The 23,933-nt window shown below is 51.3% G+C and overlaps 3 protein-coding genes across 7 annotated transcripts; 2 read left to right on the forward strand and 1 right to left on the reverse strand.

Moving 5' to 3' along the window:
* The first annotated feature begins 2,237 nt into the window (after positions 1 to 2,237).
* On the forward strand, positions 2,238 to 8,536 carry CD27 (CD27 molecule). 4 transcript variants are annotated; one of them, XM_047866068.1, is made up of 6 exons: positions 2,256 to 2,602; positions 2,749 to 2,880; positions 6,939 to 7,118; positions 7,323 to 7,412; positions 7,666 to 7,785; positions 8,033 to 8,536. In XM_047866068.1, exons 1-6 carry the CDS (start codon positions 2,467 to 2,469, stop codon positions 8,155 to 8,157), a joined length of 783 nt encoding a protein of 260 aa, XP_047722024.1. In that variant the 5' UTR covers positions 2,256 to 2,466; the 3' UTR covers positions 8,158 to 8,536. The 4 variants fall into 4 exon arrangements, with proteins under 4 accessions (XP_047722025.1, XP_047722023.1, XP_047722026.1 ...); XM_047866067.1 differs by having other exon boundaries at positions 2,248 to 2,602; positions 7,666 to 8,172; XM_047866070.1 differs by lacking the exon at positions 7,666 to 7,785 and having other exon boundaries at positions 2,251 to 2,602.
* Positions 8,537 to 8,549: 13 nt separating this feature from the next.
* TAPBPL (TAP binding protein like) lies at positions 8,550 to 15,951 on the forward strand. 2 transcript variants are annotated; one of them, XM_047866065.1, is made up of 7 exons: positions 8,550 to 8,738; positions 9,961 to 10,179; positions 10,326 to 10,580; positions 13,140 to 13,478; positions 14,052 to 14,354; positions 15,542 to 15,625; positions 15,810 to 15,951. In XM_047866065.1, the coding sequence occupies exons 1-7, from the start codon at positions 8,693 to 8,695 to the stop codon at positions 15,851 to 15,853; spliced, it is 1,290 nt and encodes a 429-aa protein (XP_047722021.1). In that variant the 5' UTR covers positions 8,550 to 8,692; the 3' UTR covers positions 15,854 to 15,951. The 2 variants fall into 2 exon arrangements, with proteins under 2 accessions (XP_047722021.1, XP_047722020.1); XM_047866064.1 differs by having other exon boundaries at positions 8,685 to 9,175.
* Positions 15,952 to 16,310: 359 nt separating this feature from the next.
* Positions 16,311 to 23,933, reverse strand: VAMP1 (vesicle associated membrane protein 1). The gene is made up of 5 exons (XM_047866071.1): positions 23,487 to 23,933; positions 20,592 to 20,718; positions 20,241 to 20,399; positions 19,576 to 19,627; positions 16,311 to 16,639 (listed from the first exon to the last, which is right to left on the reverse strand). Coding segments are annotated over exons 1-5 (507 nt in total). The 5' UTR covers positions 23,489 to 23,933; the 3' UTR covers positions 16,311 to 16,472.

Here is a 23,933-nt window from a genome sequence, read left to right on the forward strand (position 1 = left end):
TCCAGATCGAGAGTTTAGTCAGGCCCTCAAAAGTAATGAAAATCAGGGGTGCCTGGCTGCCTTGGTCGATAGAGCATGTGACTCTTGATCTCAGGGTTATGAGTTCAGGCCCCACACTGGGCATGGAGCCTACTTAAAAAAAAAAAAAAGTAACAAATATCACCAAAAGAAAAGTCTTCTGTGGGCCTGTCTCTGGAGATGCAAGAGAAGGAAGGAGATGTTGAGAAGAGAATATGTATCTCTGTGCCAGCAGGTGTGGAGAGAAGCTGCACCCCAAAAGAGAATGTGGTAGTAGAAGATTCTGAAGGAGAGGTCAGCAGGTTGCACTCACAGGGTCTGTGGACAAAAGGAAGGAACTGTCCAGGGAGCCAGTCCAGGAAAGGCCAAGACTCGCCAGAAATTGATGCAAACAGCACAGCACGCAGGAGATGAGGTCATTCCATTTGCCCAGAGGAAAGTGAGGTCGAGAAAGCTGGCTTTCCTCCTCCTGGCCAGGGTACTCCAGGACAGCCAGGCAGACCCTGCTCCTGCCCTTGCCCCCACGGAGAGGGGACGATGGGCCCTAGCTCAGAGCACGGAATCCTCCCTCGCATGGCTGAGCAGCTCATGACTAGTCAGTCCTCCCAGGGCCCCCAAATCCCTTTTGGGTAAGTTCTCTGTAAAGGTCCCAACTGCCCATTGTTCCTGCATGGGGTCATCCATCCCCACAGTCCCCCACCTCCCCATGCCCACCAAGATTTAAGATTCACAGTGAAGACAGTGACCATAATCCAGGGAGCAGCAGGACTGGTAGTGACGGCACAAGCCTCAGATCCCACGGTTCACACTCTGAGGTGGGAATTCAGGCACCCTGCCCAGATAGTGGAAAGGATGGTTGGGTACAAGTCATTCTTCAGATCACACTCAAACGTGGCTTCCCACTTGGGAGGACCCTCTTGAAGAGAAGAGGGGGCTGGGGAAAGGCGGGAGGATGGAAAATATGAAGAGAAAGGAAACCAGGGCGAGAGAGAAAACAGACCTAACAAGTGAGATCACAGAAGTGTGACATTTTATGGGCAGAGCGGAAAACAACTGCGAGGCCCCTGAATGAAACGTGGCCTGGAGAAATAAGCCATGTGTTCCCAGGACTCAAAGAGGGAAAAGCCCAGCTAGCTCTAACATCCCCAGATCAGCTTTTCCAGGAGGACAGAGCAAGGAGGAGTCTAAGACCCAGAGGAGTCTAACCCCACATGACTAAGCTGGGAAGGGAAATGCCCCAGGTGCTCCAGGACACCAGGGATGGGCACAGCTGGAGGTGGGGGTGGGAAGGGAGGGTAAAGACGGTAGTAAGGTGAGGAAGGAGGGCCAATGGACAGGCGTGATCCCCATCCCACAGGTTGGCAGGAAGATTAGATGAGATCACATGTCGTTTCCTTGCAGAGTCCGGCAGAGAGGGAACCGGTTTAAATCCCTGGTTTGCAGTTCTGAACAATTCTGTAGCAGTCTTTTGGCCATAAAACCAGACCTCGGTTGATGCAAGGGTTAATTACAGTCCTATCCATCCCCACTTAATTTTGTTGTTGTTGTTGTTTTTATTTTTTAGAGGGAGAGAAAGAAAGTGGGGGAGAGGGGCAGAGGAAGAAAGAGACAAAGAATCTTGGGCAGGCTCCATGCCCCAGCACAGAGCCTGACACAGGGCTCGATCCCACAACCATGAGATCATGACTCTGGGATCATGACCCAAGCCAAAATCAAGAGTCAGCCGCTCAACCACTCAACTGAGCCTCCCAGGTGCCCCAACCCCCACTTAGTTTAAATATTCAATAGCTTTGCTACAGAAATGTTGTGCTTGAGTGTGAGTGCTACCCCGGCCCCATGAGGCATCTTGTGGTGCTAGCTTCTCCCCCAAGTCTGAAAAATTCTGAGTTCAGAAACTTATCTGACCCCAACTGTTTCAGATAAAGGTTTGTGGGCCTGTACTCAGTTCAGGCTCCCCTTCCTCCTCTAAACCATCAAGAGTTTGTAAGCTGTGAACAGGGAGTGATGTGGGCATAACGTGTATAAGTGCGTGAATAGGAGAGGTCAGTGCCCCACGCATCCAACGTTGGGTAAAAGAGGACGGCACGAATGGGTTAAGTTCTTAGCGAGCACAGAGGCCAGCGTGTTGGAGGTGGTGGATGCCTTTGAAGAGCAGCAAGTCTTCTGACAGAGCGTGCCCTTTAATGCTCTCCCCACACCCAGCACCCAGTACATGGAAAAGGGGGAGGGGGTGGAAGTCACTGCTTTGAGAAAAAAAACAGCCACCAGAGAGCTTCAGCTGCCATCAAAGGTTGGCTTGCCACCTGAAACCAGCAACTCGAAGAGCACCTACAGCTGCTGCCCAGGAGGTGCAGAGAGCAGGCGCCCGCACCCAGCTGGGGGCAGCAGGTCCGCAGAGCCCAGAGGTCAGTGGCTGGAGTGCAGAAAGAGCTCCCCTGGGCAACAGCCATGGCCCGGCCACCCCTCTGCTGGCTGTGGATTCTGGGGACCCTGGCAGGGCTCTCGGCTACCCTGGCCCCCCAGTGCTGTCCAGAGAAGCATTACTGGGCCCAGGGACAACTGTGCTGCCAGATGTGTAAGCCAGGTAAGAGAGGAGCCCTTGCCAGGGGTTTGGGGTGAAGGGCAGTGAGGAGCGCATCTGAGTTCCAGCAAGGAGAGGAATCCGGTGCCACCTTGAAGAGGGCAGAGAAGCGGCCTTCCTTGGGCCTTGACCCGGACCTCCGCTCACAGGGACTTTCCTGGTGAAGGACTGTGACAGACACGGAGAGGCTGCTCAGTGTGATCCATGCATACCGGGGGCCTCCTTCTCACCAGACCACCACATCCGGCGCCACTGTGAGAGTTGTCGGCATTGTAACTCTGGTGAGATGGGCAAACCTCTGGGGGATCCAGGTGGCAGAGCCGGGGATGGAGAAGCAAAGAGGAGGGAGGTCAGAGCTTGTCACTTCAAGGCTACTGCAAGTGGAGCCAATGCTGGGAAATGGGGTGCCCTGGGCAGGGCACATATTGATGTGGAGAGAACTCTAGCGTTACAGGGAATGGGGTAAGCAGAATTTGGGGAGCTGCGGAGAATGGGTGCACAACTCAGATCATGACAATATAAAGGGGAAGTGAAAAAAAAGGGAGGTGGTCCTAGGTCCCAGATTTCAGGTGAGCAAACCCCCACTGATGAATTGGCTGCGTCTGAAGTGCACATTCATTTGGAACTTGGAGTACATCCTTCTTTTCTTTCTTTCTTTCTTTCTTTCTTTCTTTCTTTCTTTCTTTCTTTCTGTATTTATTTGAGAGAGAGAGAGAGAACAGAGGAGAGGCAGAGAGAGGGAGAGAATCCCAAGCAGGCTCCACAGTCAGCACAGAGCCCAATGTGGGGCTTGAACTCACAAACTGTGAGATCATGACCTGAGCCAAAATCAAGAGTCAAACCCTTAACCAACTGAGTCACCCAAGCGCCCCCTTTCTTTTTTTTTTTTAATATTTATTTTTATTTATTTTGAGAGAGAGAGGGAGAGTGCAGGGGAGGGGCAGAGAGAGAGAGAGGGAAAGAGAGAATCCCAAGCAAGCTCCAAGCTGTCAGTACGGAGCCCAACTCAGGACTCAATCTCACAAACCATGAGATCATGGTCTGAGCCAAAATCAAGAGCTGAAGGCTCAACTGACTGAGCCACCCAGGTGCCCCTAAGGAAATAACAATACCAGCCAGTCGAGTAACATCCTTTCTTTTTTTTTTTTTTTTTTTGCACAACAGCCAATTTAGGAAAATGAATATGTATGTGGCCTATATTTCTTGTTTATTTTGTAATTTTATCTTTAAAAAAATTTTTTTAATATTTATTTATTTTTGGGAGACAGAGAGACAGAGTGCAAGCAGGGGAGGGGCAGAGAGAGAGAGAGGGAGACACAGAATCTGAAGCAGGCTCCAGGCTCTAAGCTCCATCCGAGCTGTCAGCACAGAGCCTGACGTGGGACTCAAACCCACGAAGGGCAGGATCATGACCTGGGCTGAAGTCGGATGCTTAACTGACTGAGCCACCCAGGCACCCCAGTAATTTTATCTTTTTTAAATGAAGAAGTAACATATGCAGCTGATGTGAATTCTTTTATTATTTCTGCATCTTAGCTAGAATTTCAGAATCTGTGTGCCAGCCCAGATAGAGCAGCAGACTTTAAAGTGGTCCCTTGGGGCACCTGGGTGGCTCAGTCAGTTGCACATCCAACTTCGGCTCAGGGCATGATCTCACAGTTCGTGGGTTCTAGCCCCACATCGGGCTTTGCACTGACAGCACGGAGCCTGCTTGGGATTCTCTCTCCCTCTCTCTTTCTCTGGTCTTCCCCCTCTTTTTTTCTCTCTCTCAAAATAAATAAATATTAAAAAATAAAAATAAAAACAAACGAAAAAAGGTTTGCCATTGCAAATAAGTCAAAAAAAACCCAACATCTCAAATACACAAGAAGTATTCCTCAGTCCACTCAACTTAAAAATATATTAATGGATGCTTTTCTCTTCTTGTCAGCAACCCCAGCAGGGTTGGAATTATTTATTTATTTTTGATGTTTATTTATTTTGAGAGAGAGAGAGAGAGTGAACACGAGCAGGGCAGGGGCAGAGAGAGTGGGAGAGAGAGAATCCCAACCAGGCTCCATGCTCAGCACGGAGCCCTACTCAGGGCTTGATCTCAGGAACTGTGAGATCATGACTGGAGCCAACACCAAGAGTAGGATGCCCAACCGACTTAACCACACAGGCACCCCTGGAATTATTTTAGTCAAAGTCCACCCACTCATTCTGCAGGCCCCGCCAAAAGGCCTTTTCCCAATACTGAACCAGCCTGAACTCCCTTTGCTGTGTTCCAGACCAGGCGGTTCAGACTCAGCCCATAGGCCCCCAAAACTCTCAGGCAGCAATTGGCTGAGGGACTCCAGGTGACGGTGGCCAGGGGTGAGGCTGAATGAGTTTGGCCCCCTCTGGACCTCAGTATTCCCATGGGTAAGATGGAAAAGTGCTTAAAATTCGCCTGGAATTTGGGGCACAGGTTATACAAGGTGAAAAGAACTCCCAGGTCTCTGGATACTCCTCACTAAAAACAATGGCACGCTTTCCATTGTAACCAAGCCCAGCCCCCTCCTTAACCCTTCTCTTGCCTTTGGGCAGATACCCTCCTGCCCACCCCCTCCTGGGTCTGAGGTGATCTTCCTCACCTTTGCCTACCTCTTCTCCTCTCCCCTATCACTGTTCTCTTCTTGCAGATCCTTGTCCAGGCTGGCTCACAATTCCTGGTAAGCCACAAGGAAACCAAATTCTAGTAGCAACTACGAGTCAAAATTCAGAAAGAAGCAGTCCTAGGGACCTAAGGATGGGAAGAAGGAATTTGTGTCCCTCTCCCTTTCCTCACAATAAGCACATGCTAAAGGAATATTAGAGTACTAGTAGGAATCTTCGACATCTTCCAGCCTTCCTTTCTGTACCCCTCCTTGCCTGTGGGGGCTCTTCTCCCTGGTTCCCCATGAGTGCACTGTCCTAAGGTCCCACCAGTCCATGGGCAAACCTGGCCCAAGTCCGGGTGCCGATGCCTTCCCCAGAATCACCCTCCTCTTCTTAACCCCAACCACCTGTGAGTCCAACCCAGACTAGAACCCCTCACATCCTCCTCCTCTAGTATAATTTATTGGCAGTCATTCAGCACCCGACCTCTACACTTGAATAACATTTCTATTTAAAAGGCAAAGTAGGGGCACCTGGGTGGCTCAGTCGGTTGAGTGTCCGACTTCAGCTCAGGTCATGATCTCATGGTTTGTGGGTTTGAGCCCTGCATCGGGCTCTGTGCTGACAGCTCAGAGCCTGGAGCCAGCTTCAGATTTTGTGTCTCCCTCTCTCTCTGCCCTCCTCTGTTTGCACTCTGTCTGTGTCTCTGTCTCTCAAAAATAAATAAACATTTAAAAAAAATTTTTTTAAAAGGCAAAGTGTGTTAGTAATGAAGTAAATCTCTAGTAAAGTTAAAAACCTATCAGGGGGCCACCTGGGTGGCTCAGTTGCTTAAGTGTCCAACTCTTGATTTCAGCTCAGGTCATGATCTCACGGTTTGTGGGTTTGAGCCCGCGTCGGGCTCTGCACTGCCAGCTCAGAGCCTGCTTGAGATTCTCTCTCTCCCTCTCTTTTTGCCCCTCCCCCCTCTCAAAAATGAACATTTAAAAACAAATTAAAAAATAAAAACCTATCAGGGACCATAGCAGCACTATTCCTGATTGCTTAAAAACTGGACACTACCCACGTGCCATTTGCAGTAGAATAGATAACTGAATCATGGGAAATTCATACAGTGGAATACTATACAGCAGGAGAAGGAATAGCCTATGGTTACAATGTGGATGAATTTCACAAAGATTGAATAAGAGTGCCTGATACAAGTAAGTACACACGCATGACTACACAAAGGTAGTGCAAAAAGAAGCAAAATGAACTCACAGTGTTAGGAAGTCAGGCTAGATAGTGGTTATGTGTGGGTGGGAGGAGGTAGTGACTAGAAAGGAACTCTGCTTCTCTTGTCTATGGGTCCAATTTGTAGCAATTCTCAAGCTTGACGCTTCTGATCTGTGTACCTCACTGTAAGTAAATTACACTTCAAGAAGTTATAAAAGTATCAGTGAATAAGAGAGAATATCATGCAAGCTGTTTCTACTTTTTCCAGTTTGCATTTCCGAAGCATGAATTTTCTAAAAGGTCTACATTTTTCCTTTCATGGCAATAGTAATAAAGGCAGAGGCACTGGGTGACAGCGAGGGAGGGGCAGGCCCTTGTGTAGATGGGGCAGGAGTTCCGGGAGCCGGGTCTGGGACGGCAGCTCAAGATAGGATTTAGCGAGCGCACCTTGCAGGTCTCTGAGGCCTGAGCTTCTCGTGTTCCTCCTGCCCTCCTCTGTCCCCAGGTCTCCTCATTCGAAACTGCACCCTCACCGCCAATGCAGAGTGTGCCTGTCCCAAGGGCTGGCAGTGCAGGGACAAGGAGTGTACCGAGTGTGATCCTCCTTCAAACCCCTCACTGACACCTCGTCCATCTCAGGTCCCAGGCCCACACCCACAACCCACCCACTTACCTTACGCCAAAAGTAAGTTCCAGGCAATACTTTGTCCAGTCACAGGGATAAGGGTCACACCCCCCCCCCCAACCAGCACCCTCCCCACATAAGTTGCCTGGCCAGCTGGTCAGCCTTCCCATCTCACCCAGCGCCTCTTAGGCCTCAGGCCTTCATTCAGCCCAGGCTTGTGCCCTGGGAGGTGCCCTGCTGCTGCTCACCCTGTCTCTTTTCCAGAGATGCCAGAGGCCGGGACAGTCCGGCAGGTGCAAACTCTAGCTGATTTCAGGTTGCTGCCTGCCCCAGCTCTCTCTACCCACGGACCACGTGAGTTTCCTCCCCATTCTCCACCCCCAGAGAGAATGCATACAAGAGAGGGAAGTCAGCCAGAAAGCTCCTGGAGTAGGAGTAAGAAGTAGGAGAAGCAGAATCTAAGGATTAGGAAAGGACTTAGTCCAATGGTAGCAGTGGGGATCGGGGTGAGAGAGAGATGGCAGATGGGTAACAGGAGGCCTGGGCTGAGGAGAGTCCAGACCTAGGCCCTCCCCCAAAACACTTGTGTGGCCCCTGTCTACCACAGCCCAAAGGTCCCTGTGCAGCACAGACTGCATCCGCATCTTTGTGGTCCTCTCTGGAATGTTTCTTGCTTTCACCATGGTCGGAGCCCTGTGCCTCCATCAACAAAGAAAAAATGGACTAAGTAAGAGACAAAATGCAGGTCTCCAGTCCTGTCCCTGCACCCCACCCTACTTCCTTAGCCCCGCCATCCATGCCTGGAACCTCTCGGAAGCCTCCCTCGCACCATCTTTACCAACCCTTGCTCCCACCTTCTCTCTCGCCTCTTCGTCGGCACCCCCTGCCAGCCTCCCCCAAACTAGCCCTCCTTTGCTCATGTCCACGCTCTTCACCACCCCCCACCTTTACTGCCTCTGATTCTCCTCCTGCAGACAAAGAAGAAAGTCCAGTGATGCCTGCAGAGCCTTGTCCTTACAGCTGCCCCAGAGAGGAAGAGGGCGGCGCCATCCCCATTCAGGAAGACTACCGAAAACCAGAGCCTGCTTCCTACCCCTGAGCGTGCTCGCCTTGGGGGGTGGGGAGGTCATCACTACAATAAAATCCCAGCCTCAGTCCCACCCCATCGGCCACCCAGGCCGATGAGCCGAATGAGACCTGGCACCCCCGGTTTCAGTACCATCCTCTTATCAGGACCCTATCCTGTGTGCAGACTTGAGAACGTGCCTTTTGGAGACTGGCAGTGACAAGGACACGAGGGGATGCGGTGGAGGGTGGGTCACAGGAGCCCGAGTGTGCCCTGGCTCAGCCGGCTTCGCCCCTGCGCTGCACTGGAGGGCTGAGGCCCTAGCTGGAAAACACACTTCTGCCTACGAACCCCCACGTGCTGTATCACTGACGTAGAAATTCGGCAAAATAAAGTGACGGCCAGCCACACACCGATGCTCTCCGCGCGCGCTCTGAAATTCAATCTCTGGGCGCCAGCCACTCCCAGATCCGGGATCTGAAGGAGGAGCTCTCTCGGGCGGACTGGTGCTAGGGGCCCGCCCCAGTCGCCGAAGGAAGACCGCCAGGGGGTGTGGCACCAACCGAAAATGAAGAAAGGTTCCCAGGCTCCTGGGGATCCTGCTTCTGGCTTCGGTCTCTGCCTCCCCCCACCCCCTCCCTTACTTCGGCTCCGCTCTCTTGGGTGGGGGGTCCAAGGGTGCATGCCGTTGAAGTCAGGTCTTGACAGAACGAGAGGATTTGCGGGAGGCGGGGGAAGAAAGGAGAACCGTGATCACGACGCTGGCACGCGCGCCTAGTTAGTGGTTTCACTCCCAGGCAGAAGCAGCCGCGGTGACACTCGAAGTGAAAGCGAAAGAGGAGGAGGCCAAGGGCTGGAGAGAAAGCTACAGGCCAGAAAGGGTGGTTCGGAGAGCCCCTCTTCTCCAGCCGGGACGCGCCCGCCGGAGCAGTGGGGAAGGGCGGCGGGGCGGGGCGGGGCGGGAGGGGTGGCAGCGCAGCCCCCATGGGCGCGGGGCAGGGCTGGTGCCTGCTGCTCTGCCTGGCCCTGTCCCGCGTGGCGGCAGACCCAGGTGAGCGGGGAGCGCCGGCCGGAGTGGGGGGAGGGGGAGGGAAGAGGAGGGTGGGGGTGTTGGGCCCAGGGCGCACCAGGGACCCACCCACCCCGAGATTCCAGAAGGGGAAGGGGGTGGGGGGAGGGGGCCGGCTTCCAGCAGCCTCCTAAGCCCAACAGGAGAAAGGCTGGCTAAATAAGGAACCAATGGTGTTGGGGAGGAGGCCGCAGCCTGTGGGAAAGGGGCAAAGGAAGAGAGGCCTCCGGGGGAATGCGGTGGGGGGCCTAGTGGAGAGGGCACTGCCTGGGAGCAGACACCTTCCCAAGCGGAAAGCTGGGAAATCCCCGGGAGGTGTGCCCTGGAGGTGGGGGAGGGGAAGGCCACCTGTAACCGCAGAAAGCTGAGTAGACCCAGTGGGCTGGCTGGGAAATTGTGCCAACTCCCCTCGCCACACGGGCGGCCTGTCTCCTCTCCCAGTGGCGATTTTGCTCATTTATGTGCTTTTGCCGAGAATTCCTTTGACTGAAGAGAGAGTTTTTTGGCTGGCAGTTATAATGAGAATAAAAACATAAACTCTCCTGACCAATGTAAATCAGGACTTTAATTCATACCAGGTATGTGCCTGGACTAGCAGGTGCTTCCCAGAAAGCTGGTTTGGGGGTGACGAGAGGGACACAGAGACAGCTAGGACCCTGGATGACAACTTCTACACCTTCCTTGATGACTCCACAGTTGGAGTGCGAGGCGAGTACAGAAGCAACTCTCTGGGCAAGAGGGTGCTCACTCCTGTCTTTAACCTGCAGAAGAAAGGCAGTGGCGGAAGGTGGATGTGGTCCTAGACTGCTTCCTGGTGGAGGAAGACAGGCACCCTGGAAGTCTTGCCGGCAGTAGGACCATGGTGGAGGCCTTGCTCGTGCTGAGGCAGGTACCAGTGTTGGATGACGACTCCCTGGAAGCCATCACTGATTTCCAAGGGGGCACACTGGCCAAAGACAACCCACCTGTTACCTTCGAGGCCTCAGGTAAGAGCCCTCCACCCTATGTCTCAATCTTTCTGGGCTCCCTCCGCTGGGACGGCGCAGTTCCTGGGGACACCCACCGCACCTGTTTCCCACGGACCCAGGTGTTCTCAATCCAACTAGACCTCTGTGCTGCCCTTCTCCCCCAGTGAACTTGGTACAGATTCCTCAAGCCGAGGCCTTACTCCATGCTGACTGCAACGGGAAGGAGCTGTCCTGTGAGATCTCCCACTATTTCCTCCAGGCCACTAAGAAAGCTTCGTTCATCGCCAATGTGCAGGTACCCGGAGGGGGACCTAGTGTCTCCATGGTGATGAAGTTTCTCAGGGATGCTGAGAATGGGGCTGTCTTGCACCCCACACTGAAGCTGCCCCTGAGCCCCCAGGGGATGGTGCAGACTGCAGGTGAGAAAATTAAAAGTAGCAGAAATAAAGTTGTAGGTTTTTTCAAGTGGGCAGCTCATGGGGGACTAGAAGAAGGAAGGGAATAAGTACACTTCCATCCACATCAGTCATCTCAGGGTGTCCCCTAGCCTCAGTCCTTTCTCCTAAAGACCCAAAGGATTGGATTGGGATCATTTTCACCTCCCTTGTGTGAGGAAATGACATGCGAGGCTCTGTTCACGTACACTGTCCATAGCAGTCTTATTAAACCAAGCACCAGTTGTATCGCGGTGAAAGCCAGCCTGTTCTGGTGCTTCAAGATGATTAGAGTGATGCACATGCAGGATTTGTTCATTAACTCTTATTAGCAAAACCTGGTTCTTGCCCTTTCCAACCTGGTACATCCCAGAGGACACAGGAAATTGAGAACATGATGATAGGCTTCTCCAGAGTTCCTCAAATCCAGTATTTTGCCTCCAAAAAGAGGACAACCAGATCCAGAGATTAGGGGGCTAGCCTCTTATCCTTAGAAAGCCCCAGAAGACTCAACCTAACTTTACCCTGCCACAGCAGAGAAGAGGGGTTCTCATGTCTGTCCAGTGTCAGCCATAGTCCTAGCATGGCTTAGGTATTCCCCCTAAGCCATGCTAGGGTATTCCCCCTTTGGGGGAGGTATTCCCCCTGTCTTTCTACCTTTTGTAGGGATATTTCAAACCTACAAAAAGGTAAAAGAATAATGTAATGAGCACCTGTATACCATTCACCCGATTATTTTTTAATGTTTATTTATTTTTGAAGGAAAGAGAGATAGAGCACGAGCAGGGGAGGGGCAGACAGAGAGGGAGACAGAATCCAAAGCAGGCTCCAGGCTCCGAGGTGTCAGCACAGAGCCTGACACAGGGCTCGAACTCACCTGCCATGAGATCATGACCTGAGCCGAAGTTGGTAGCTTAACCTACTGAGCCACCCAGATGCCCCTGTATCAACCAATTATTAATGTCTTGCCGCATTCTCTCTCTTGATAGATGAAAGGATAGGTATCCCTCCCTGAACTGAAAGTACATTGCAGACACTCCAACACTTCACCCCAAATGTTTCCATGTATGTCATGTATTGGCTCATAACACAAAGTTTATAACCAAAAACAAGGATATTCTCTTTCATAATCACAAAACCATCACCTTGGCAGCAAATCAAGGTGGGGAGCAGTCTAGGGTGGTGCAGGCAATAAGGGAGTACAGTGTGTAAGACTTTAAGAACATATTCTCACCATTACATCACCACCATATTGACAATCTTGAACACTATCACTGATAAAACACTCCTCCCTGCCAAGGCAGTCCATTCCTACCATTACTTGGTACACCACTGAGCATTAGACTTAAGAAATGTTCTTTAATGTTCATTTATTTTGAGAGAGAGGGAGAATGGGCGTATGTGCGCACATACAAGTGGGAAGGGGTAGAGAGAGAATCCCAAGCAGGCTCCATACCGTCAGTGCACAGTTGGACGTGGCGCTTGAACTCATGAACCGTGAGATCATGACCTGAGCCGAAGTCAAGACACTTAACCAACTGAGACACCCAGGTGCCGCCAGACTTAAGAAATTTTTAAATTGATGCAATAGTACTGTCAATATAGAGTCCAAGTTCAAATTTCTCCAGTGGTCCCACTAATGTTCTAGTTTGTTTTTGTTTTAAGTCCAGGATTCAAACAAGGGTCATGCATTCAGTTGTCCTGTGCCTTTAGCCTCCTTTACTCCAGAACAGTCTTTTCCTAGCATTGACATTTTGAAGAGTCCAGGCCTGCTGTCTTGTAGAGTATTCCACCATTTGGATGTGTCTGATTGTTTTCGTCATTGGATTCAGCTTCAGCATGTTTGGCACAAATACTACCACTAGGTGCTTTTTAAATCTTATTCCTATTTAGTCTTCGCAGCAGCTTCGCCTTAAGCAGATGACCTTGGCAACCCTTACTGCCTTGCCCAAGGTCACAGAGCTAGTAAGTGGAAGAAGCAGGGTTCCAAAGCTTTTGCTGCTATTCCAGTGGTCTTACCTGAGGGTCAATGGTAACACACAATTTTGCATGTGTAATTTTCTGGTGAGACGTCCATAGCTTTCGTCAGATTATCCAGAGGTAAGTGACTCCAAAATAGTTAGGATTACCATGTGTGCCATGCTGCTTTTCCACAGCACCATTTCTTTGTGGTTCCATCTTTTTTTTTTTTTTTAATTTATTTATTTTGAGAGAGAGAGAGAGAGAGAGAGAGAGAGAGAGCGAGCGCACAAGCAGGGGAGGGGCAGAGAGAAGGACAGACAGAATCCTGAGCAGGCTCCACACCATCAGTGCAGAACCCAACATGGGGCTTGAACTCATGAACTGTGAGATCATGACCTGAGCCATGATCCAGGGTCAGATGCCTAACTGTGCCACCCACGTGCCCCATTTTGTGGTTGCACCTGATGGGAAATGTCCAGGAAGGAGGCAGGGGCAGGCATACGCCCACAACATGCCCACAGCTTAGCGATCAGGTGGACTCGAGGAAGTAGCCCACAGTCACCCTTCTTTTTCTCACTATAGTGGAGCTCCAAGTGACAACACAGACCCCATTGCTGAATTTCCTGCTGGGGTCCTCAGCCTCCCTGCACTGTGGCTTCTCCGTGGCCCCGGGCTTAGACCTGACTGGCGTGGAGTGGCGGCTGCAACATAAGGGCCACGGCCAGCTGGTGTACAGCTGGACCACGGGGCAGCAGCAGGCCAAGCGGGAGGGTGCCTCCCTGGAGTCAGAGCAGCTACTCCTGGCCGGGGATGCCTCCCTCACCCTGCCTAGCCTCACCCTGAAGGACGAGGGGACCTACATTTGCCAGATCACCACCTCTCTGTACCAAGCCCAACAGATCGTCCAGCTCCACGTCCAAGGTGAGGTCATTTTCGGTTCTCCAAGGAGAGGGGAAGGGATATGCCTATGAAGGTGTTTTCCAGGACAGCATCCAACACAAGGGCAATTTTCTGAGAAGCAGGCTGAATGGCCACAACCTAACTGCCATCTCCATCCTAGAAGTGCAGACTGTTCTCTGTCAGACTCCAGGGTAATTCCAGTACGCAATTTCCCAGCCCAGGAGCCTGCTGCCCTGCCCTGGCTGGCTGTCTCCAAGTACCTCCGTCCTCTGGAGCACATCCTAAGGAGCAGCAGCAAACCATGGAGGGGCTGTCTGACTGGCAGGAGTATTTCATCACTGACGTCCTTTAAAATCGCCAGCTTATAGTGATGATAAGAAGCCAACCTTTCGTTGGTTTTCCTATTGCTTTTCAATTACCTGTGGAAGGCGCACCCCTTCTGGCCCGCATCTAGAGTGGACCCATTACAGCCCCCTTGGCACTCCACTGAGCTCCCACAACCCGCTCTCACTCCCAGCAGGAAGAGAATGCTTTGGGCAACTCTGTTGTCCGGCTGGATATCTCTGGAATCTGATTCCTCGTTCTTTCTTCTAGCTTCCCCCAAAGTACAACTAAGCTTGACAAACAAAGCACTGCCACCCACCCTCATCTGCAACATCGCTGGCTATTATCCTCTGGACGTGACTGTGACGTGGATCCGAGAAGAGCCAGGTGGAGCCCCAGTCCCCGTCTCTGGGGCCTCCTTCTCCAGCCTCCGACAAAGCACAGCGGGCACCTACAGCGTCTCCTCCTTCTTGAAGGCAGAACCTGGCCCTGAAGGCACCACTTACACCTGCCAGGTCTCCCACATCTCCCTGGAGGAGCCCCTTAGGTCCACCACCTGGGTTGCCCCACCAGGTACTAGGAGTGCCCTCTTTTCCCCACCTCCATACTTGGGCTCATGGCTCGCCTGCCCCCAGCTCATCTTTGGCCTTGTTCTGTTTCCCTCAGCACTTTGTTCAGCCTTGGCTCCTTTCCCAAGGTGGCAGCCTCCATAGCTGCCACCACATGCCGAGATGCATCATTACACCCCAGGTTCCAGGGTACTAGGCGATGTACTGACAGCGGGAGATCAAGAGTGAATTGTTCCTGCCCTCAAGGTGCTTAGTCAGGTTGGAGGGACTGACTAGGCAGTCAGAGGACAGCCTGGAGGAGACATTCAAGCCAAGCTAGCTAGCTCAGTGGGAAGGGCACAGCTAAGATGGGAAAAAGGGCACATCTGATGGCCAAATTATAAGTCTAAGGAAAATGTGGGAACTGCACAGCTAGAGCCAAGGGTGTGTGGGAAAAGAGAGAAGTGGCTCTAAAGCTTGAAAGTAACTACATTTATTGAGCATTTACATGAATCAAGCACTCAGCTGTACGGTCACATATATTATCACAACTCCCATTTTACTGTTGAGCAAACTGGCACTTACAGATGTTAAGAAATTTGCCCAAAGTCACCTACCTCATAAATGGTAAAAAAGAAAATATGAAAAATGGGCTCCCCTACAGCCTTCAACCCTCTCTGGCTATTAGTGGGTAGATCACAATGGGCCTTAGAGCTGGAATTTCATGCTGAAGTCACAGAATGTCATTGAAAGGTTTTCAACAAAAGATGCAAACATCCAGGAACACTGGGCATCATTTGGTGGCTCGCCAGACTGCCAAGTTTCCCAAAAGCTGGGAGTTTTGCCTCAGCTTACACCATTCCCCAGCTAGTTGCAAAATTCCAGTTTACCCGTCAACAATTAATCTAATCTAAATCGCTCTCGTGAAGCAATTAAAAATGTCCCAGCGTGGAAGAGGTAGGAAATCCCGTGTGGAGGAACACACGGACACCCAACAATCTTGAACAAGTATGAATACTACAGTGCGCCCAGTTCCTGGGCAAAAGCAGAACACTTGCTATGAGCTCCTTCACCAGTGATAGGGTGTCTGTCTGTCTCTCCCTCTCCTTCCCTCCCTCCCCCCCTCCTTTGTTCCTCTCGCTGGGGATCTGGCTTGGGCTCAGAAAGGATTCCTGCCTACTAATTCCTGCCTATGCTGCTTTCAACCTACAGAGCAGAAAACGGCCTTTGGAGTCCTCTTGGCCAGCAGCCTCTTCGTTCTTACACTGTTGTTCCTGGGGCTCCAGAGATGGCCAGGTAAGTTCCTGCTGGTCCTTAGCCCTGCCCCAGCCCCTCTTCACCTGAAGATTAGCCAGCTGTAGCCCCCTCCCCACCCAGACCAAGGATGAAACCCAAGTGTCCCGAGTCCCGGCCCATCCCCCCACCATTTATGGGGTTACCCCAACTGAAACCAACCTCCTACCCCCTTGTTTTCCCCTAGCTCCCTCACCGAGGTCTGCCAAGACGCTGAGGCCCTCTCGGTAACCACTCTCCTGCCTCAGTAAGAAGAAAGAGTAGTCACATTCTCCCAGAAGGACCCTAGCCAAGTGTCAGAAATCAAAAAGGCCTGAAGAAAAGCATGAGGAAGGCACAGGTCACAGGGGCTCGGGCTCTGGCTCTATGCACGTCTCTGCCTTCCTTCATTGTGTCCCTGGGCTGAACACCAAGGGAGAAAACGTGAAGAGGTGAGAGGGTGGTGGGAAGGCAGAATGTCTGTGTGGAGGTTAAAAATAAGCCTGTGGTAGGAAAAGAAAATGGGAAGACATTAAGAAAGGAGCAAGTGAGGGGCCAGGGGGCAAAAGGGTGGGGGTTGGGCTATCACATGCAAACATTTGAACTCTGTCCAAATAAAAGCCCCTTGTGTCCTCAGAAACAAAGCTTTTCCACGTTGCCATCTTTCCCCACACTGGACCCAAATGAGCCCTGTCCCCAAGCCTAGCCATGCCGCCGACTCACAGAGTGTTCAAGGTGTCAAACGAAGGCCCTCAGAGGCAGCCCTGGGGCGCCACGCCAGTTGCTCTATGTACCCTTGAGCTGCAATTAAGGTTGTGCCCCTTTAGACAGCTACCCGGCATTTCAGGATACCTACAAACTCCTCAGTCCCTCAACTGCAGGGGGAAGATGTCTCTTTTCGTCCATTTCTAAATTGTGTCTGGTCAGCACAGTGGAACTCGGCATAAGGAAACTGTACGTGAGGCTGCTGGGGAACGGGCGTGTTTGCTGAGGACTCATCTCGGCACACCCCCGGGACAGGCCGCGCAGCCTGGGGACCTAGGAAGGAGGTGGACAGGAGGTGTCTGAGAAAACCTGCAGTTGTTTGTGAGGTGATGTTCGAGATGCCCACTCAGCTTCCTGCCATCACTTCCTCTCGCTAGCACCTGGAAGAGTTGGGCTGCTCCAGGTACGAACAAGAGCAGAGACCACTTCCTCTGCCAACACACACATCTTTCATCTCGAGAAGACCACACGGCACACATAAGCCAGCCTTCCGGCCTCACACAACATCAGACTAGAGAAGGAAAACAACCCCCCACCCTGGCCCCTCCTCAGTGACTCCAACCCAAACAACAACCAAGTCAGCATAGTGGTAGGAATTTATATTTTTTGCCTTTGTTCAGAATACATGAGATTGGTAAATATGCCACATGCCTTTGGTGGAAGTACAACTGTTATTATTCTATACAAGTGTGGGGTTGGGGGTAGGAAAAAAGACAGAGGTGATGACAGACAAACAGTGGAAACCCCACATCGCCTCATGGCAAACCAAAGAAGAAGGGGATGTGGGAAGCTTGGCTTCATTTGACTGCAAAGTCCCAGGGTTTGGTTGCATATTTGCTCATGCACATGGGTGGTTGAGGGGGTGGGGGGGGGGGGGGGACAGCAAAGACACAGAAGAGGGTACAGGGTGGGGTGAGAAAGAAAGTAGAAGGGCAAACATCCCCAAAAGAACAAAGCCAACTACATCTGGTGAGCCTCAGAGGGACAGAAACCCAGGAAAGAATTCCTGTGACAGGGCTAGGTGGGCCAAGAGGGCGAATTGGCTCCAGGCTCGGGACACATCGAGGACACTGGTGGTTCTTCTCCAGCGGTGACCCCCTGCATTAGGCAAGGAGGAGCCCAGAGGAGAGTGGAGACCTTCGAGGGGGGCCGTTGGGAGGGTACACTGACTGCTTTCTTCCAGCTCTTCAGTCCTGCCCTGGGGCAGGACGAAGGGAATGTGGGAAAAGGGGGCAAAAGGAAAGGAAGGATGGTTTTGCGCAATGAAATGCTGCTGCGTGGAAAATGGCATCCAGACCCAGCCCAGCCTGGCCTCAGCCTCTTCCTGCACATGGGCCAGATGACGGGAAGAATAAAGGGTCATGGGTGCTCCCCCTCCTGTTCCCAGCCTGCCCTCCTCCCCTCACACCTGGGTCTGTTCCATTCAACACCCTATCCTGAAGTCCACCAGTGGCCGCCTCAGCTTCCACTGTCTGTCCCCACAAACCACGCAGAGGAAAGGAAAGGAGGCAAAGTGGCATTCAGATGGGTACAGGTGGTTTAGAAGGGGAATACAGTGCAGGAAGAACAGACAGGTGGCTCTCGATGAGAGGGCCCCATGACAGCCCAGCAGTCCACAAGCACACTTGTCTACAGACCGTCCCGCCTCCCACCTGAGACTGGGCTGGCAAGTATATTGGACTTCTCTGAACACTCAGAATCGGCTACCCTCAGGAAGGACCTCCTGCCTCGTCCTTGCCTTTGGCAAGTAGCTGGGAATAGTGTAGAGAAAAGGAGCCCCTGAGAGTCCAAGGACCCTCATTCCTAACACTTCACACTTTATCAATGGGAAGGGAGGAACAGGACCCTCCTCAAAAAGCAGGCAAGAGGTAGCTTCTTCCAATCTTGTTATTTTCAGATTGGGTCCTTGACTCATTGTCTCTCTGGAATTAACACATACTCTCTCTTTATCTATGCCAACAATTAAAATGGAGAGTCCCAAGCTTTGGCTCTATATTTGGTATTCTCAGGAACAACACAGAATGCTGCAGAAAATGTGGATGAGAGACAGCCCCTTGTAGTCATGAGCTTATGGGGCTGCATCTAGGATAGGAATGAAGCTGGTACTTTAGCAATTAACGTGTGTGCTCTAGGTCTCCAGAAAACAAAGCAAAAGGTTGTAATATCCCTGACAACATAGAAAATCTTGGACTAACAGATTAGAAATTACTGCAAAAATAAGCTTGACTTTCTAAAAGGGTATCGCACCAGAACCAAGTTGGTCTCTGGGCCCACCCCAGGATCCTCTGCAGGCCTGGCCTAGGAGAAGAGCCCCATGTGACCAGGGCAGTCTTGAGTGAGCTGCCATTCTTCTAGCTGTTCACAGCCTCCTCCTGCCAGTGGCCTGGCCTTTCCTGGTGGCACCACGGGCACCAGATACCCTTCTCCTCCCCCTGGTCTTGGCACCTTCTTGGGCATATCACCCCAGCTACACCTCTTCCTCTTCTCTTGGCCTCCCACTCTTTTTGGCTTTGGGGGAACTTGAGTGGGTACATAAGAAGGGGGTAGGGGGAAGGTGCCAGCTGTTGCTCTTCAGGTGGTTACTTCAGGACGGTGCCACGAGCAGCATTTCTAGTGTTGAGGGACACAGTGCAAATGAAAGCAACAGAAAAGAAGGAGTGGGAGACGGAGAAGCCTGGACGGGGTGGAGGGAGGTAGATGGGGACGTTTGTTGAGAGAGTAAACAGAGGGAAGGGGACATGAGTTGGATGGCAATGGAGAACAGGGAAGGGGTGGCACATTCTCAAGTAAAAAAGTAGACTGGACACAGGAATCAGGAAGTCCCAGATGGAAAAGAGAAAGAGACAGGAGAAAACAAGAGGGCAAATTACATCAAGTTACTAGACAGTCGGGGCTTACAGTTGCAGGTGTCCCATCCCCATGGTCTCCCCTAAGCCCAGCCAGTGACAAACAGCATAGCCCCAATTCCTCAGAATAGGAGGGACCATCTTCCCACAATATCTTGCAGAGGGAAGGCTTGCCCATCTAGGAAGTCCTTCGTCCTTGACCTTCCTCCCTCCCAAACCGGGTGATGACCCCACAGCAGTGATCTCCATACCTCAGTCAGAGCAGCCCCACTCCCCAGGCAGGCAGGCAGGCAGGCAGGGCTGGGAGAAGACTCCAGGACCTTCCCACCTCTTCACCCCACCAGCAACCTCAGCGATACTTACTTACAATAACTACCACGATGATGGCACAGATAGCTCCCAGCATGATCATCATCTGAGGAAACATTGACCAAAAATGGGCCCTTGGATTTAGGGAAGGAGGAAAGACCTATAACCCTAACCCTAACCCTAACCCTAACCCTGCACCACATCTGAAGCTTCCCAGAAACATTATAGCATCTGCAGCCTGCTCTGTTTCGCTTAGCGCCTGTTGCCCGAAGGCCTTGAAAGGAACTCGAGTGGAGGTGTAGACTTGGGATCTTTAGCCAGCTAGTTCATTTTTCATCATGAAGTGTTCAGCTCATTCCTAAAAGCTGCAGGTATTTAAATATATATCTAGCCTAGCCATCATGCTGAGGTTAGTTGTGTGTGGGGAATGTCCAGAGGAAATTTTTCCAGGGATCTTTTGGGGAAAAACAGCTTGACTGACCATTTCCAAACTCCTCAGGGTATCACTGTCCCCCAGTTAGTGGTTCTGAATACTCTAGCTTACCCTGGTGGCCAATTCAGGGTAATGCATCTCAAGGAGGCTTTCAGGTTTTCTCCCGAGTTCTGCAGGGCAGAGATCCTGTGCCACTAGAGGTAAGGAAGGTATGCGCCCAAAGGTTTTCTTGCCTTCTAAGAGGTGAGGCCCAGGAAGTAAAGGCAGAGAGAAAAAGAAAACTCACCTTGCAGTTTTTCCACCAATACTTCCTCTTTAGCTTGGCAGCACTACTCTCAAATTGTGATGCTCCCACCTGCAAGGCGTCAGCTCGGTCATCCAGCTGTGACAGTATCTCATCCCTCTTCAGGACCTTGTCCACATTCACACGCATGATGTCCACCACCTGAGGGAGGTTGCAGAAACAAAGCCAGTAAGCTTCCTTGCTAGCGACAGAGGTAAGAACAACAAGGGAATCACAAGTCTGGCCCCATGTAACTCAAGAATGCCTTGCCCTTCTATTAAAAAAAAGAAAGAAAAAAGAAGTTTCTAAACTTCTAGCAGCTGGAAACTCTCAGAGACAAAGCTCTCCACTTACTTCCTCCACTTGTGCCTGGGTTTGCTGTAGTCGTCTGTTACTGGTCGTATTAGGAGGAGGGCCAGGGGGGCCCCCACCTGGGGCAGCCCCTTCTGCCCCTTCAGTGGGCGGCTGAGCCGGAGCAGACCTGTGGAGAGAAGTGGGCCAAGTACACAACGTAACCAAGACAGAAAGGAATCCCATGTATTCTCACCCCCATCACCAACGCCAAGGTGATGAGGTTATATGCAACTAGAAGGGATTCTAACTTCTTGACAACACCAAGTAAGAAGATGCAGCATACAGGAAGAACCAAAAATCCTGTAACAACAATCCTGTTACGAAAAATCCTGTAACAACACTTAGATGGGGCTCAGGGACATCCAGGATGGCATCAAGAGATCCTGCTTGGGGCTATCCTTTGACCCAAACTCAAATATCCTCTGGCACAATGGCTACGGGGACAAATGTGCCAGTCTTAGACTAGATGGTACTTTCCTGTCAGAAGCCTTTCACATGAAGTCAAAGTGGAAAATTCCTATCCAGGTTAGGAGAAATTCACACAAAAGACTAAACCCTCAGGACAAGCTTGTGGACTGAGCAGCTCTTTTACACAAAGCCTGAAGAAAGGGCAAGCCGACAGACCCTGCTTAAGAGGATCTGGTTAACAGTTGTTTCACACAATCATTAGTATGTTGGGACTGCCATAAGGACAACTTGGGAAAATCACCAAAGGCAAGTCTTCTGTAGGTAGAGTTGAGTCAGGACTGTTAGCTTGCTTTGTTTGGGGCAGAGAAGATGGGGGTTTTACTTAGGTAAACTGGAGGAACTGGGGCCCAAAGCAATTGTGCTAGTTCTGAAACTGTTCCAAGAACAGTTCCAAGAACATAGACAGGAAGCAAAAATATGGGTAATGGTCCCCAATGTACATGCATCACAAACATCATGTCCCTTCCTTTTCTAGATTTGGCATCAAGTCTCAGGAGGCTCCCCTAGTTCTTTATGTCCCAAAGAGAAATCCTGGTTTATACTACTATACACAGAGATTGTTCTTACTTTCCCTTAGCCTTAGAAAGGGTCTTCAACATAAGCTCCTTTCCATGTCCCAACAATGGAGGCTAAATTCATCTCCTAAAGAATTTCTAGAAGTCTAACCTCGGGCATGAGATTTTTCTCTCCCAAGGAAGACTCCACTGGCAGAGGGAGATTCTCAAACTTGATGGAGAATAGATGTTATAGTAAGAACTCCTCAAACAGGAAGCAGAATCTCAAAAACATACCTCCCAGGCCCAGTCCAAGAGCAAAAGCATTAGGAATTAAACCATCACAAGTCACCAAAAGGAAATGCCTTGACTACTCACAATAGAATACCCAGAAGTTCTTCCTCCCTAAGTGAATTTCTTTTGGTCTTAAAAAAATAGAGAATAACTTCAGAAAGGCTTTACCAGCTGATTATACCCGACTCATCCCCATTCAAGAAATCACTTTCTCATTTCCCTCTAAAGCACAAAAGAAGCAAAGAAAAGAAATACACAAAGCCATGGAAGCCAAAAGACTCTTGTGTTACTACTGAGCTAAGCAATCTAGTTCTCTGAAGGTGGAAAATTCAGTATGTAGCAGCCAGTATTTGATCTTGGAAGCAGTCCAGTATGGTGGCACCAATGACAAGATTAAGGTCAGAGATCTCGTGATGCCCTGCTAGTCACCATGCTCTCTCCATCTCCTTCAGTTCATCCCACATGCCTGCTACTGGGAACCAGTCCACTAAGAAGGATCCCCCCTCCTCCCCAAAGCAGGAGGAAAAAAAAAACAAAAAACGGAATCTTAGGGCTTGGCCAAAATGCATAGAATATCACATACATTTAAAACTGTAGAAATCAAATAAAGAAAAATGAAATGGTTACAAAGCATCTGAAGGGACCATTTCACTTACTATTTGTTGGAAGTTGGGAACACTCAGCAATAAAATATCCAGGGGTAGTCATAACCCATATGAAACCTTAATGAAATCTTTTCCCTTTTTTGTCACTAGGAGAAGCAACACAAATATATCTAGGACCAAGCCAGGACTCCAGACAGTAATAAGAAAGAAAAATCTTTTAATTCATTGTGGTCCTGACAGGGAAATACTTGATTCGTCTAGCCACAGTTCTCCCCCAGGATCTTGGGAACGGGGCTGATGTTGAAGATGGTCAGAGACTAAATTGATTTGTTGGGGGAAGGCAGGGATCCTTGGTTCTATTTCTCTAACAAATACTTGGCTAAGAGTCAACGACAGGAAAACACCTCCTATACAGGTGGCCTTGAGATGAATGGCTGCTTGGAATCACATGCCACTGCCCCTTGAGTCTTTCTGAGCTGCTCGCCTGGCGCCAAAGAACTGTCAGATAAGTTTTGGGACCTGTGCGTACTGCCAAGAGGGGAGTGGGAGAGGTGGGTAACGCGTCACAGTTGGGATGAGGGGCATACATAAATCCAGACATTGCAGGGCAACCCAAGTTACTAACTGGCAGGTGCACTACTCATTACTGTTTCCAGAGGCCGCAAGTACAATTAGACAACAAGAAAGGGTCTTGAACCCCCTCCCCAGTGTCTCCATGCCCCACCTTCGCCCGGTCCCGGGCTTCACTATTACAGAGACCTGAATGAGGCGCCCCGCAGGCGAGAGAAGACAGTGCAATGAAGGTGGGACCCCCGCGCCCCTACCCCGCCCGTGGGGTGCTGGCTGTGGCTGCTGCAGGAATGGGGTACTGCCTTCTCTCCCCAGGGGTGGCCAGGTCTGGGGGCGGCGCGCGGTGGTGCTTCCCCGTGTCGCTGCAGCTGCTGCAATGCGCCATTTTCCGTCCCGCAGAGTCTGGCGCTGAGGGTGGGAGTTGGCGAGGAAGTGTGGAGCCCCCCACACCAGAGTCAACTCACATTTCTGTGGCGGCGGAGGGCTCCGTCTTTTCTCCCGTGGCTGCGGCGAGACTACAGACCGGGGGACCGCTGCGGGTGAAGTCGACGGAAGTGCCGCGCTTCGCCTCCACCTGACCACCCGGGGCTCTAGCTGCGGTGGAACGTACCGCAGCTGCCGCGCGGGCCTCACTCTTTATTAGTGTCGGCCACGCCTCCCAGTAACGTAGACAATCCCGCAGCCCAATCCGAGCCCAGGACAGGCGCCAGTCCAGAAGCCAAGCCCGAATAAAGCCAAGCCCGCCCCGTCCCTACAAATTGGCCAATCCCAGCTCTCCCCTCTCATTCCCGACTCCGGAAAAGAGCCGTTGCTTAGGGGATCGGTTCTCTGACCACTTCAACTGTCGTTTGCTTACTAGTCTAACTAAGAGACGGGACTAGATGGAAAAACGCGCCAGCTCTCTGGAAGGG

This window comes from Prionailurus viverrinus, chromosome B4 (assembly GCF_022837055.1).
Source record: "Prionailurus viverrinus isolate Anna chromosome B4, UM_Priviv_1.0, whole genome shotgun sequence".
Lineage (NCBI taxonomy): Eukaryota > Metazoa > Chordata > Mammalia > Carnivora > Felidae > Prionailurus > Prionailurus viverrinus.

Bases quoted from the DNA above. Each gene is read 5' to 3' on its own strand.
- TAPBPL (XM_047866064.1), top strand. From the start codon at position 9,109: ATGGGCGCGGGGCAGGGCTGGTGCCTGCTGCTCTGCCTGGCCCTGTCC. The intron at 9,176-9,960 runs GTGAGCGGGGAG...TTTAACCTGCAG, and splicing joins CCGCGTGGCGGCAGACCCAG to AAGAAAGGCAGTGGCGGAAG. The intron at 10,180-10,325 runs GTAAGAGCCCTC...CTTCTCCCCCAG, and splicing joins TGTTACCTTCGAGGCCTCAG to TGAACTTGGTACAGATTCCT.
- CD27 (XM_047866067.1), top strand. From the start codon at position 2,467: ATGGCCCGGCCACCCCTCTGCTGGCTGTGGATTCTGGGGACCCTGGCA. The intron at 2,881-6,938 runs GTGAGATGGGCA...CTCTGTCCCCAG, and splicing joins TTGTCGGCATTGTAACTCTG to GTCTCCTCATTCGAAACTGC. The intron at 7,119-7,322 runs GTAAGTTCCAGG...TCTCTTTTCCAG, and splicing joins CCACTTACCTTACGCCAAAA to AGATGCCAGAGGCCGGGACA.
- VAMP1 (XM_047866071.1), bottom strand. The intron at 20,400-20,591 runs GTAAGTGGAGAG...AACCTCCCTCAG, and splicing joins CCCAGGCACAAGTGGAGGAA to GTGGTGGACATCATGCGTGT. The intron at 19,628-20,240 runs GTGAGTTTTCTT...ATGTTTCCTCAG, and splicing joins ATTGGTGGAAAAACTGCAAG to ATGATGATCATGCTGGGAGC.